This window comes from Sitophilus oryzae, unplaced genomic scaffold (assembly GCF_002938485.1).
Source record: "Sitophilus oryzae breed Bouriz unplaced genomic scaffold, Soryzae_2.0 scaffold_169_pilon_pilon, whole genome shotgun sequence".
Taxonomy (NCBI): domain Eukaryota; kingdom Metazoa; phylum Arthropoda; class Insecta; order Coleoptera; family Curculionidae; genus Sitophilus; species Sitophilus oryzae.
In genome coordinates this window covers 2139790-2155566 of record NW_022146390.1, presented here as the reverse complement: position 1 = coordinate 2155566, position 15777 = coordinate 2139790, and the positions used below count along the sequence as shown (strand labels likewise).

Genomic DNA, 15777 nt, shown 5'->3' with positions numbered 1-15777 from the left:
CACTGAGCGAGTATATAAACGCTCAACTTGTAGATTGTACTTTAGTTTATAATCATCTGCTGATGATGCTAACATGGTTAGCGAAACGCGCGTCCAGTGTAAAAGTAAAAGTGTTTTGGTGTATTGTGGTGATTTAGTGTTTTTATTTTGCTGTGTAACACCAAAGGTTCCAACCCTCAACTGTAAACTTAATAGATAGACAATATGTGCCACAAACAAGCATGGGATATTTATGACAGAAATTGGGGCAAGTTATTCAAATAATTTCTGATCGTATTATTTCGAAAAAAAATATAAAAATATTGTTAACTAATTAGAATAAAATTAGATTATTTTCATAAACCACCTATGGAATGGAATATATTAATATAACAGGAATATTGAACGAATTTAGGTTCCGAAAATAACAACACTAAAAATTATTATAAAAAACACTCTAAAAATGATGAAAACCTATTCTCCAAACTTGTTACTTTTTCTAGTAGAATTTTCTAGAAATATTTGGAAAAAATAAATTTGTTGTTACAAAAAACTTGTTTATAAGAAATTTTGAGACGTGTCATTGACTAACATTTTTAACATGTAATATCATCTGCAAGTAGCATAATAGCCGCATAACATTTTTATAAATATGTAAAGTACATAAAAAACATAAAAAAATTATTCTTCAGGAGATAGCAAACTTTATATCAGCAAAAATGAAATTGCAACTTACAATCCCCTTTAGGGTTTAATTTTTCAGTGATTTCATTTTGATTAATTTTTCACTGATTTCTTTTTCGACTGTATTTTTACACCTGAATGTTCATGATTTTATTATATTTGCTTTTCCTTATTGAAACTATAATAAATTTAGTGGAATTTATTAAATATGTATATGCCCAAAAATATATATTTATTAAATTATCGAGATAAACAATAGTTAAATAAACATTAGAAAATTAATTTTATTCGCTAAACCTATTTAACTAATTTTTTTTATTAGCAAATTAATTGTATTTAGCAGCTGTCGACATTGTCGAGTTGCAACGGAGAATTTAATATTTAATATTAACATAAATATTAGTTTATTTTGATATTTTAAATTAATTTGACTGTATAATTAATTTACTAAAATATTCATGCATAAAATTAAATTTCCCAATAATATTTCGGAAGTAATGTAATAAAATCCTGAATTTTATGAAAACAATTAACTATGGATACTGTATGTGGGGGTAATCTTATTTTAATCTAATTTGCTCTAAAATAACATAGCTAGAACATTTTTATGTTCCCCCTTCACAGCTTAAAACAAATAAAGGCAATTGCATTTTCATAGTTTAAGTTTACAATAAATCATAACATAATATTTTTAGTGTTTATAAATTTTAAAAATTCATTTATCAACTTTATACCTTAATATTTTTTAATGACAATATTTGACACCTAGAAATTTTATATGCACAAAATTATAAAAAAGAATACTACTGAAACGTTGCAGTTGAATAGAGATTTTTGTAGAATATACAGAGTGTCCCAGAAATAAGTGCAAGTATTTTAAGGGGTGGTAGATCTAGATAAAAGAAACATATTTTTCTTTTTCGTTTTTCAAATAAGTACAAAATAACGGAGTTATTTTACTTTGATAATTTTAAAATACTGATAACCACTGGATCTTTGCTGGATTTTCTTTCTTGTAAATTTAATCTAATATCTATGTTGCCATATTATCAGGAAATTATGTTTTTAAACTAAAAACTAAAAACATTTCCAAATTTTTTTTTAAAATATTGAATTTTCAAAATTGTTTTTTCGCGAAAAAACTTCATACCGGTGTTTCTGGGGGGGAATTGAACTATACTACCAATTAAAACACTTCCACTTATTTCTGGGACACCCTGTATTATAAATGTGTCCCACAAATCTCTACAAAATATTTTACTATAATAAAAGTTACTATCATCTATAATAGTAAGAATTTACCTAAATAAAACTATTTTTTTATAGAACGATTCAGACTTAAGTTTTCCAAATAATTAAAAAATTAAGCTCATAATTTTTTTGTTGCGATTGTTGGGTGATATCCTCATTAGAATTGATATAAAAGATATATTAACTATCCTGTTTGTTGTACAGGGTGGCGCCTCTCATACGCCGCGGAATCTCCAAGGAGAACGACAGTTTGTATTGAAATGAAATTTTGTGAGCATATGTAGGTTAATTCAGAGCACTTTTTAAAAATATAGAGGGTTCTACAGGGTGTCCCCAAAAAAAGTTACATATCAAAGTTGTGTTTTTTGTAATAGAATACCCTATATATTAATTGATTTTCGGATTCTGGGAGAAAAATAAAGGTGAGTTTTATAAGAGAATATGACTAAAATGTAAGGTTTTTGACATATTTAACATGTTCTAGAAATAAAGGACAATTTTTAAATTACAATAAAAGCTACCTAAATTGGAATTTACCCGGTATAGTCTAATATGTAGTTAAATTAACTACTGTACTTTAAATCAAATTAAAATTTGATCCAAAAAGTTATACAGGGTGAGACAAAATTAATATTGAACATTGGTCACCTCTAAAAGCATGTTACTCTCTTATTTTAAATAGAACACCCAGTATATTATTACGATATTCAATAGAGAATTCATGTCTCTACAAAATACTATTAAGGTTGCCTACCCCTCAAACAAATATTTTCCTAGATATTTTCATTTACATGATTTGATCTGAGTAGATCTTTATTATTTGATAAAATCTAGTTGGCTGTGATATGTCTGACGTTACTTCAACATAGCTGTCTAGTTAGTCCAACTTTAACAACTAGTTATCATTTTGTATCAGTTAAAACAAAAAAAATTGTCAGAAATTTGCCGAAAATGCAAACTTATCCTACATCAGACAGCATTGATATGATTCTATAAGTTGGTGAATGCAATGTGTATTCACCAATTATTAATAGAATACTTAAATGCTCCTGATTTTATCTAGTCTGTTTTTTTAGTTAATATTGATATGTTAAAGACAGTGTTTACAAAAGTCGACCAACGCTAGTGTCGTCAACATGAGAGAAATTATTCTAGCTGCTTTTCGAGGTAGAACTACACATATGTCTTTTAAAAGGAAAATATCCCTTTGAAAAGACAATCATTTTATGCAGTTAACAGGAAAGGAAGCATTATGAGCATTTGATTTAATCTAGCTAATTTTTGTCGCATAATTATAGGTTTATATCTAGTTTTAATTCTGTAATACTTAAAATATGTTTTAAACGTGTATCTTTTTATTACCCTTGATTATTTTACTCTACAATCTTTATTTTTTGTTAAATTAACAAAAGGTATATCGCACAGCCACCTAGATTTTTTCAAATAATAAAGATTTACTGACGCAAAACCATAAAAATTAAAATATCTGGGAAAATCTTTGTCTGAGGGGTAGGCAACCTTAATAATATTTTCAAGATATATAAATTCCCCATCGAACACCGGGAAAATATACTGGGTGTTCCATTTAAAATAAAGGAGTAACTTGCTTACAAAAGTGACTAATGTTCCATATTAATTTTGTCTCACCCTGTATAACTTTCCGGGTCAAATTTCAATTTGGTTTAACATACAATGGTTACTGTAATTAAATATCAGGCTATACAAGGTCAACTAAAATTTAGGTAGCTGTTATCGAAATTTAAAATTTACTCTTCATTTTCACAAAATGTGAAATATGTCAAAATCCTTAGATTTTAGGTATATGCTTCTTTAATAAAACTCACCTTTATTTTTTTCCTAGAATCAGAAAATCAAATAATATATAGGGTGTTCCATTAGAAAAAACACAACTTTGATGTGTAACTTTTTTTGAGGACACCCTGTATAATTCTATATATTTTTATAAAATGCTTTCAATTTACCTACATATGCTGCCAATATTTCATTTCGATATAAACTGCCGTTCTCCTTGGAGCTTCCGCGGCGTATGAGAGTATTTTACCACCCTGTATTTTAAAAGAAAACATCCTAAAAATGCACTTGTTAAGAAGACTGCATAGCTATAGTTCATATCAAATAAACTTTTAGTCACGTGTTTAGTCTTGACCGACACAGCGTTGCCCACGTTTATATACTTTCTTTTAATCAAAATATTTTAGAAAACAAAAATAAATTAATAATAAATATATAAACAGATATTATTTACATCAACAAGACTCACCTTCATAACAGCACTTAAAATATTCTAATAAAGTTGCGATGAGTTTTTTTACGGCTATTATTAAGCTATCTTGTACACTTCACAATTAAAGAGGTTCTAAAAAGAACAATGTTCGACTGCAAGGTCTACTAGTAAGAAAAATTAAACTTAGTAAGGTCAAAGTAAGTATCAAAAACGCAATATAAAACTAAAGTGTCAAAGCGAATGACATTGTCAGGAAATAATATAGATGTGGCAATTTGAACGTGTCAGCCCGGCGCCGAAAATGTCCCTGGTTGGCAACAATGAATTTAAAAATTGCGCCCTCGATTACGTAACTAAAAGTTTAATTGGTATCAAATATACTTCAATTAGTCTAAAAAATAAATAAATTATTAACTAAATAATTACTACATATTCTATAAATGTTTTTTGTAATCTTCTTTTTTTGTTGCAAACGTCTTATTTGAAAATATTTAACTAATTTTGATTATTTATTTTAACATTTCTATTATTATTATAGACCACGTTAAAAATTTTTGATTGTAAACATAAAATTGGCAAAGTTTCTCGGAAAACATAAAAATTCCCCAAAACTGTACTTTTTTCGATTCAATTTCTGTTATGAATGCAAGACCGTAATTCGCAATTCCAACGATAGGTACACGATTGGTTAGTTTTTTTTTATTTGTAGCTACGTTATGCAGCTGGGATGGAAATAACACAATAGAGTTTTTTTCAAATCGAAGAGCACATTTGTGGAATAATCAGGAAAATCCTATTACCGCTCAAAAAAAGAAACATTTCACCAGAGTGTGGTTTAAATAGACTGTTCTAAATATACTTAAATTTAGCCGTTTTGAATATATTTTTCTTTATTCGTAATAACAATAGCGTCTGTATACTAAGATGGGCATTTCTGGCTTTGGGTGCCGATTTTCTTGTGAACGAAGAGTACGGTCAACACACTTTGTAAAACAAGATATACTCTAATACGTACTGAATAAAGACAGAAGACCAAGTATTTTCCCAAGCGTATGAAATCTAGCGTCGGATTAAGTGGTTATGCAATAAATACTTGGCATTTTTGCTCTCTCCGACTTACTAGATTGCAATAGCGATTCACTCCTATACATGTAAACGCCAGAATGGCATAGCGTTTAACGCATTGGAAAAGGTACAACTCCCTGCTAGAGCCTGCTAACCCTGTTAAAAGCTTCATGTATACAAGGAAGGTAATATGGCTAGGACTACGCTTCAACCGCCTATTATTACCTCAGAATTGTGAATCCCGAGTACCAACCTAGGTACCCACACTATTTTCATTTTATTAAAAATACTCAGCTGATAAACTACCGGCTGGAAGATTCGAACTCAAAACCTTTAGATTGGTAGACGAAAGATGTCTCTTTACGCCACCGGGCACTTTTTATTTATTTCCCAATTTTACCAAACGCCACAAGTATTTTTTAAATAATTTCAAACGTTCATGTAAAAAGATTTAAAAGTAATAACTCGTATGTAATTATATATCGAGAAACTCTGATTACGCAAGTTTGATGGCAACTTTTTTGTCTAGACGTTAAAATGACTTTTTTATATTGTCCCTTGATATTGTCAATCACGTCGCAAAAATTAATACTTTTGTGACCCTTGAAAAAAAAATGATTTACAAGGAAAGAGCCACTAAGCAGGTGTTTTCTGCTTATTATTATAACTCATTTTACAACAAAAAATAGTTTATAATTTTTTAAATTAGCAGTGTTTTTAAGAAAACTTGCTATAATGGAATATATATATTATTTAGAACACACATCTTTCACCGAATGCCTATAATGTTATGTCAACTAATTACGTCTTTTTTTCTTTTATCGTAAACGAAAATTGATTTTGTTGGTATAGCGTGATACTGACATTAATATCTGTACAGAATAGGTTCGTGTCGATGATAAATTATGCCGTGCAGTTGATGGGGCTTACAATCGAATGATATGGAGAAACCATTTCTAAAAGGCAAGTTCATTAGGACGCTTCGTCTGGCGATATTTTAAATTTATGGATTTATAACGATAAACGACAATATGTTTTCAGTTTTGCAAATTTGGAACAAACATTTAATAAATAATCCAAAAAAAAAATTTAAAAAAAACTATACCTACAACAACTGAAAAAAAACCTTTGAAAGACTAATAAAGAAAGGTAATAAAAAAGCAACTAAGAAGAAATGCAACTAAAAGTGGCAACTAAAAAAACTAAAGAAGGCATTAACAGACTACAATCAGCTAAAGGGGGCTAACAATATGTATAATGAACTGTTATACAAGATAAAAAAAACGCTTATGCCAGGTGGAGTCGAAGCAAAGAAGATGAACGTTTAAATAAAAATATAAGTCAAAGACTAAAATTAGCTAAAGAGGTCTAAAATATGAATTCTAAACTATATGATACAAGATAAATAGATCGCTTATGACAGGCGGAGTCAAAGTAGGGTTGCTAACTTTCAAAATAAAGATAGGGGACCCCTCGCCTAAATGTCTAAAATTTTCAACAGTTGTATCAATGGTATGCGATTGATACTCTTTCTTACTTTCTTAACAATATTTTTTACACAAAACTTGTTAAAATAAAACAAACCATTTTCAACAAAACTTTTTTTCAAAACATTAGCCAACAATAAGTAAACATAAAATAGTTAAACATGTTTATCGCTTTCACAAATATTTCTTTTACATAAATATTTCTTTGACTTCTTTTCTGTGCAAACGAGTGGGAGTAGCAAAAGACAGCTTAACAATTTTTAAAGCATTGTGGCGATACACGAAAATTTTTTAGATTTTGAGTTTGGTATGTAAAAAAAGAGGATTTTTTCAAGGAGGACTAAAAAACTAAAAAGAAGAGTGTCCTCTGGAATAGAGGACGGTTGGCAACCCTAAGTCAAGGCAAAGAAAATCGACATTTACATGGAAAATATAAAAATAAAGATATACAGGGTGAGTCTTTAATAAGTGCAAATAGTTTTAGGGGTAGCATATTTCGATCCCAGAAATACGCCTATGAGTTTTTTTTTAAAATTTGAAAATTTTAAAATTCTTTAAAAATAATTGAAAGAAAATCCAGAAAAAATACGGTGGTTCTCAAAATTTAACCAAAAAATCAAATTTTTTTCTTAAATTTTCAAAAAAACTCGGTTATTTTGGAGTTATTTGAAAAACGGTAAAGAGAAAATATGTTTCTTTTATGGAGATCTACCAGCCCTGAAAATATTTGCACTTATTTAATACTCACCCTGTATAGCTCCTTTTTTGAGCTTTACTGTTAATAGTTCTTTTTGTTATTTCATACGCCTGAAAACTTCTTCGTTTGTTACTTTTTTGTACCCATATTCTGCGAATAACCCTTCTGTACAAATACATTTTAAAGTCTTCCAAATTTCTTTCTAGAGTAGGATTAACTATCCAACTTTCAAAACCAAAAAACTGAGGAAATATAATATCTAATCATACGTATATGACGCGCGAGTTCTAGTCTTCAGGTTCTGATTTTGTGATCAAGGTTTTCATTTGGTTGAACTTGGGTGAACTTGTTCTATTCTGGATCTTTATTTTAAGGTCACATGGAGAATAGAAAAGCTACAGCTCTAGATTGTCTAAATATTGAACTTAATATTAACCTTCATAAATTTTAATAATTGAAATTACCATTGCGTCTTTCGAATACAGATTCTTTTCGGACACAAAAGGGGTCTCATACGTTCATGAGTTATGGTCACAAAATCCATAAAAATTACTATATTTTAAGTATTTTTTATAACTTTTTCTTAAATTTTCAACAGGCTAAAAGGAAACTGTATAAAATATAAATATTATATTTATCGATAAAATTGATCATACGTGATTCTTTAATTTATAGAAATAAGCACTTTTAAATTATCTCAAACTTTCCAATTCTCCAGACAACTTTGCCTGTTTTAATTCAAAATCCGTACTACAGAATATTTTATTTATAAAACATCCTAAATCGAGTTACCCCGTTCTTAAGTGGTGCGCTTGTCAACGAACAGCACTTAATTTTAATTTTAAAAGATTAGGTGCTGCTGGAAATAGCCTTAAGCAGGTTCAAATTGCCCCACACAAAATTATCATTATATTTAAATTTTTAACAATTTAATTTCAGAGATTATTAATTTTCGTTTTTAGAAAACCTTATATTTAAGACGCTTTTTGATGGTAACTAATTACAAAATAAGTTTCCCTCCTCTCAAATACTCGTCGAAATTTTTTTATTGCTTTTCTTTTAAGTCTGGCTTAATAAAAAAGACTAAAATATAAAATAACAAAAAAATATTTTTTCGACCTTTTTTCGTGCTCTTAGCTAATTGGTTTAAAGAGTTTTAATATGGGTACCAAGAAGAAATTTTGTAACAGACCTTAAAGATTTAAATAATCTATTAGAAAACATCAGTTAAAATTAAGTAGTGAGAAATGAAATTAAAAATGTAACATTGTTTGTATAAAAAGTATCACTATCTTTTTAACGATTTAACAGAGATTCGGGGTAATGATACTTTAAAAAGCCTTAATATAAAAAATGGCAATAAGCCTAACATAATAAATTACTTTATCAAAAAGCTAAAAAGCCTAAATACGCCTTAAAAACCTCTAAGTCCTTTATTATACAGTGTCCGAAAATAATTGGGAATTTGTTCAGAGTGCAAACATAAAAATGTACTAGAGGATGTATTTCAGGAAAATATTTTTTTAACTTCTGGAGGCTATGGCTCAAAAAGTGTGAGTGGATCGGGTTGATTTTTTTAAATGGAACACTCTGTATAATATTGCATTTTTGGCGCCCTTTTAGACGAGTTTACATAATCTAAAATATGAAGGTAAATATATTTCAATAGTTCCAGAGATGTGTTCAAAACTCTACGCCAAACATTCATCATAAAAATATTTTTTCTTTTGTTTTTTTTTTTTTTTTTTTTTTTATATTATTATTTCAATATATGGAGGGTAAAAATAGGACATTTTTCTTTATATTTAGAGTATTTCAAATTTTTAACGGTTTCATATGGCGCTTAGTTGCATATTTCATATGGAATTTCCATAGTAAATTTTTTTATCAAACCACCCAATTATTTCTCTCCTCGTATTTTACCGTTGAAAGAGCCATATAATAACTTATGTGTATCTGCAAAACCATTAAAAATTTTGAAAATACTTTAAATACAAAAATGTTAATTTTAACCATTCCTAGAAAGAAAAATTTAAATACAAAAAAAAAAAAAAAAAAATATTTAAAATTTCAGGAAATTTTTGAGAAAAAAAATCGCCCCGATCCACTAACACTTTTGAGCCACTTTGTAGATGTTAAAAATATTTTTTCTGAAATACTTCCTCGTATATACAGGGTGTCCCAGAAATAAGTGCAAAATATTTTAACTGGGGAATATAGTTCACACACCCCCAAGAGAGAAACACGCCTATGAGGTTTTTTCGCAAAAAAATTGAAAATTAGCAAAAAAAATTTTTTTGGAAATTTCTTTTTGAGTTTTTTTAGTTAAAAAAAACATAATTTTTCTTATGTGATAATATGGCAACATAGGTAGTAGATTAAATTTACAAGAAAATACCGAAAGAAAAGATCCCAGTGGTTCTCAAATTTTATCCAAAAGCTATTTCCCAAGTAAAAAGTAACATAACTCCGTTATTTTGGACTTATTTGAAAAACAATAAGAGAAAATATGTTTCTTTATCGAGATCTACCGCCCCTTGAAATACTTGCACTTATTTCTGGACACCCTGTATAATAAGGTTTTGCAGTTGAAGCAAATTCTCAAGTTTTTTATTCTAGGAGCCCGACGCACTATTGCTGGACCCCTGTAGAAACTATAGATTCCCAACACCCTGTTGTAGGACCCTGTATTACTGTAATATTTAATGGTTTACGAGGGGACGGTTCACATGATAGTGAAATATCAGACACTCTACGAGTCTTACTCAATCCTGACGAAAACGATTCCATACAAGTTCAAGCTTTGAGACGCCAATTATTACGAAAACTGCAGGACTTAGATGAGAGGGCTGAGAGAGGTAACTTATTAAACTAAATTAAATTAAAAAAGTAAGAAAAATATTATTTTACAGAGATTTGGCTTATTTAGCTGCCTGGAGTAATCTACCTGACGAACACAAACGTAACCTTGAAGCGCTGGCCAGAGCTGGTACTTGGTACAAGAACCCACCCGAACAAGACGATGACTCTAACTACAAGCGCAGCATAGCCTACTTGGCAAAAAACGGCCAACCGCCCTTAATGCCACTGCCCTTAGAAAACCAGAAGCGTGGTAAGTAGTAACATCCTATTTATTAGACAGCCGTCGATTGGCTGTTTTATATATTAACTAGCGGTGTACACGCGACTTCGTTCGCGTCAGGTGGCATCGAACATACAAACTGGATAAAATTTTTTCACATTTATGTCAGCATGAGGGAAAACAATATGGCGATATTATTATACAGATTGTCCCATAAGTAAGTGCAAATATTTTAACTGAGAGTGTAGGTTTCAACCCCCCAGAAACATATGAGGGTTTTCCGCAAATTCGAATTTTCAAAAAAATTTTTGGAATTTTTTTTAGTTTTTAGTTAAAAACAATTTCTTGTTAATATGGCAACATGGGTGGTAGATTAAATTTTTTAGTAAAATCAGAAAGATCCAGTGGTTCTCAAAATTTTTTACAAAAAATATTTTTTTTGGAAATTTTCAAAGTAAAATAACTCGTTATTTTACGGACTTAAATCGAAAAACGATAGAGGAAAAGAAATATGTTTCTTTTATCAAGATTTACCAGCCCTTAAAATATTTGCGCTTATTTCTGGGACACCCTGGCATAGTAATATTTAAGGGGTAGTTTCACCCCCCTGGAACTGGAATTTCGAAAAATCCATTTACCAAAAATAAGTTCTTTACGTCAAGCAGTTTAAAGCAGAATCGTGGTTAATCCGGAGAATTATACTTATTTTTTGGAACACCCTGTATGATTTTTTTTTAAAAATTTCAAAATATGTAAAAAAACAAAATAAATTAATAATTTTTTTTTTTTTTTTTTTTTTTACCGTTTTTTTAAATAACAAACCTTGTAAGATTTGAGGGGCGTTTTCACCTTCTTGGAATTTGAGAATCGAGAAACCCCTCCTTATCGAACCTACACAGTCAATCCGTTTACCAAAAATCAGCTTTAAACATCAAGCACTTTAAGCAGAACCGTGATTACTCAATAGTCATATTTTACATGAAAGACACTGTATAAATTTTTTTTAAAAATCTTAAAATATGTAAAACAACAAAATAAAGAAAATACTTTTATAAAAGTGTTTAAGAGTTTTTCCAGAAAAACTCAGCGGTTTTTAAATAAAAATATTCTAATATTTGAGGGTGGTTTCACCCCAGCAAATTCGAATTTCGGAAAATCGCTTTTATCAAACCTCTACACCCTAAAGTCAATCCGTTTTTCCAAAAATCAGCTTTTTACGTCAGACGCTTTAAGCAGGATCGTCATTAATCAATGACCAGATTTTTGAAACACCCTGCTTGCATGCAAATCTTAAAATATGTAAATAAACAAATAAAATATACGTGTTTAAGCGTTTTTCGGAAACTTGACCGTTTTTAAATAAAAATATTGTAATATTTGAGGGGGGTGGTTTCAACCCCTTAAAATATGTAAAAAAAAAAAAAAAAAAATCCTTTCTTATCGAACCTCTACACACTCTAGAATCAACCTGTGTGCCAAAATTGAGCTTCTTACGTTGAGTGGTTTTAAGCAGGATCGTGATTAATCAGTGAGTCCAGTCGCAAAGGATTTTATATATTAGTATAGATTAAGAACATTGAGTTAATATGATTCTCATTAGTTTACTATTCTTGGGAGTTGTCCCATAAATATAAAGTTAAAATTTGTAAAAAAAAAAAAAAAAAAAAAAAATTATTAATATTAAACTAAAATCCTTGTGCCAGATAACAATGCGATAATTTTGTTGCAGGTATAGAAGCTTTAGCCAGAAATGGCGACTTACTTCATCGTCAGACCCCTCAAGATTTACGAACTATACTGGAAGCACTCTACGGCAAGAGGAAACGTAGCCTATCTGACCCAGGATCTATCCAAATACAAAATACGATAAACGATCCATCAGTAGCCTGGCTAAAACAGGTGATCTACCCTACGCTTATGGCAAGCGAAGTATACAAAGTCTGGCAAGGGATGGAGTATTAGGAAAGAAATCGAAAGAAATCAGGTATGTATTTGTTATATTTCTCGGTCATAAAAAGAAAATGATCTCAACAAAAATTCCAAGATGGGGGTATCTTTAATAATAAAGAAGATATAGGTAGGCTTGGTATCGTCTCCGCCGGTGCTGCTACCATCGTAGAATATCATGAAAGCAAACTAGTATATACAAAAATACAGGGGTTTAAATAGGGTGTATACGAAATTTTATTATTTGAATATTAATTTTTTTTTTTTTTTTTTTTTTTTTTAAATTGTAAAATAAAAATTAAAAAGTAAATATTTGATATCTTCAGAAGATGCTGTATTATAATTTATTATTCCGGAAGTTAAAAAAACTTTGATGAGTTCAATTACGGTAGCGAGCATAATTTTAATCACCGGTTTTGCTAGTGGGGCATAGTTGGGGCCTTATTCGGCTTCACTCTAGAATTTTTTTTTTAAGGTACATAATTATAATTTTAGAAGATGTTCATAAAAGATTTAAACACTAGTTGATTAAAAAAAAGTATAGGCTTGGTGTATTTCCGGCGATTTCAACAAATACTGCGACCGCAGCGCCTCGGCAGTGGAACTCAAAATTATCAGTATATATTTCACGCCACCGTCATGTTGATCGCATTAAAATTAAAAGTTTGTCAAATCATATTTAATAATTAAATATTTATATTTATTTTTTATATTTTAGTTTTTTGCTTTAGTGCGGTTATTGAACTATAAAACACTCAAGAACGAGGTTTTTATTGAGTGTAACGCTGTTTCAGGGTAGTAAAAATAAAGAAAAGATTCGAACTAGGCGTCGTATTGTGCTTTTTTGTGACAATTTCAGCCTTAACTAATAAAATTGCCGAAAAAATAAGAGACAGCGTAATTAGGGCGTTGTTGTACTATACAGAAAGGTCCACAGACTTCAAGACATAGGAAAATCAAGTCCATTTAGCGTGTGTCCCAATTTTCACACCTTAAAATTGAGCGTTTTTTATGGCTACCATAACCCAACTGCGGCGACTGAAAGAAAAGCTATTAATGAGGAGGTTTTTCATAGAAATAAGGGCACCTGTAATTCATTTGAGAATGGTATCAATCGCTAAAAGAGGTTTCAGGCATCTTGGTTTCTATTAATATTGAAATAAATTTTTATTAAAATTGAGACTAAAATTTGGTAGTATAGGTAAAAACAGATTCAATATTCAAAAATTTGCATCAGTCAAATTCCCTCATTTAAGGTGAATATTAAAGTAAATATAAATACAGCTCATTCTAAGCTCTACTTATCTTTAAGAAAAATTTAAATCATTGGTGCAATTGGGCCTTAATGCCAATTCGAATGAATAATAGTATTAATAATGTACATTATTATAATAATAATAAATTTTATATACTTAGTGTGTATTAAAACTACTAAAAACACTTTTAAATTGGTATTATATTAACTTTGCTTTTAATCAAAAAAAAATAAAAGTAACAAATTTCTCAATCAAAATGTTGTTTTCCCATGTTCGTAAGGTAGGTAATGGGTAAACAGTAAAAAACAGGATAATGAAATTTAAAAAATTACAAAAATTGTTCAAAAATGCCTCCCTCTTGCATTAAACAATAACCCAAACGATCATAAAATCCCCTCTCCTCACATTGGATAACATGTCAGGGGTGACAGTGTCAAAGGCATTAAATATTTTCTGCCGTAACTGCTCCAAGTTTTGAATTTCTTCATGGCCGTAAATTTTAGATTTATGTACCCCATAAAAGTATTCACCGAGAGAGGTCAAGTGAAATTAAACGTCAGTCTAAACAAAAGCTGTTATTTTGAAAACTTCAAAATTTGGACACACGTTAAATGGACTTGATTTTTCTATGTCTCGAAGTCTGTGGACTTTTCTGTATTTAACATTCAGCCAACTCTCAACTTTCCAGGATATTCAACTCTCCCGTAACAACATTTTATAACTTCATAGTTTTTCACACCGATTTAATTGATTGATTTGATTGATGATGAAAAGTGGATTCAAGCAGTTTGAAGAAACAAGTGAGTAAACAAAGTGCTCGCTACATAATCAAAAATTTAAATAGACATTTACTATGAGAGGATAAAACTTATAATTTGCAATGCGAGATATCTGGTAAAACAGCCACTTTTGAAAAACACCCGGTATGTTCACAATAGAGGTCGAATATATCTAGCAAAATATATAAAATACCGAAAATAAATATAAATATTTGATTATTAAATTTTTTTTTTTTTTTGTTTTAATTTTAATGCGATCAACATGACGGTGGCGTGAAATACATACTGATAATTTTGGATTTCTGCCGTTGAGGCATACGGTCGGTATTTGTTGAAATCACTTGAAATACATGAAGCTATACTTTTTTAATCAACTGGAGTGTTTAAATCTTTTATGAACATCTTCTAAAATTATAATTATGTACCTTTAAAAAATTCTGTATATTGAATAGCCCCAATTGTACTTACTAGCAAAAGCGGTGATTAAAACTATGCTCGCTACCGTAATTGAACTCATCAAAAAGTTTTTTAACTGGAATAATAGAATTATAATACAAGTAGACCTTCTAGAGATATCAAAATATTTACTTTTTAATTTTTTATTTTACAATTTTTTTTTTTTTTTTTTTTTTTTTATTTAGAATAATTAAATAATAAAATTTTCATTATACGCCTATTTAAACCCTGTATTTTGTATACTAGTTGTTTTACGATATTCTACGATGGTAGCAGCACCGGCAGAGAATACACCAAACCTATCTTATTAGGGTGCTAAAAGATACTCTAATTTTAAATTTTTGGTTTATAGACTATTTTATGACCGAGAAGTAACAAATACATACCTGATTTCTTTCCTAATACTCCATCCCTTGCCAGACTTTGTATACTTCGCTTGCCATAAGCGTAGGGTAGATCACCTGTTTTAGCCAGGCTACTGGTGGATCGTTTATCACGTATTTTTGTATTTGGATAAATCCTGGCCAGATAGGCTACGTTTCTCTTGCCGTAGAGTGCTTCCAGTATAGTTCGTAAATCTTGAGGGGTCTGACGATGAAGTAAGTCGCCATTTCTGGCTAAAGCTTCTATACCTGCAACAAAATTATCATTGTTTCATGGCACAAGGATTTTTTAGTTTAATATTAATATTTTTTTTTTTTTTTTTTTTTTTTTTTTTTTTTAATTTTTTAATTAAGTGGGACAATCCCAAGAATGGTAAACTAATGAGGGTATTAACTAATAGAAGTTCTTAATCTATACTAATATATAAAATCCTTGAGTGACTGACTCACTGATTAATCACGATCC

At 29.7% G+C, this 15777-nt stretch overlaps 1 protein-coding gene across 1 annotated transcript; it reads left to right on the top strand.

Annotated features, from left to right (window-relative positions):
* Window positions 1–10320: 10320 nt before the first annotated feature.
* Window positions 10321–12452, top strand: LOC115881153 (the record flags this gene model as incomplete). The annotated part of the gene is made up of 2 exons (XM_030898530.1): window positions 10321–10520; window positions 12220–12452. Coding segments are annotated over 2 exons (433 nt in total), but the record flags the coding sequence as incomplete, so codon positions are not given.
* Window positions 12453–15777: the final 3325 nt, after the last annotated feature.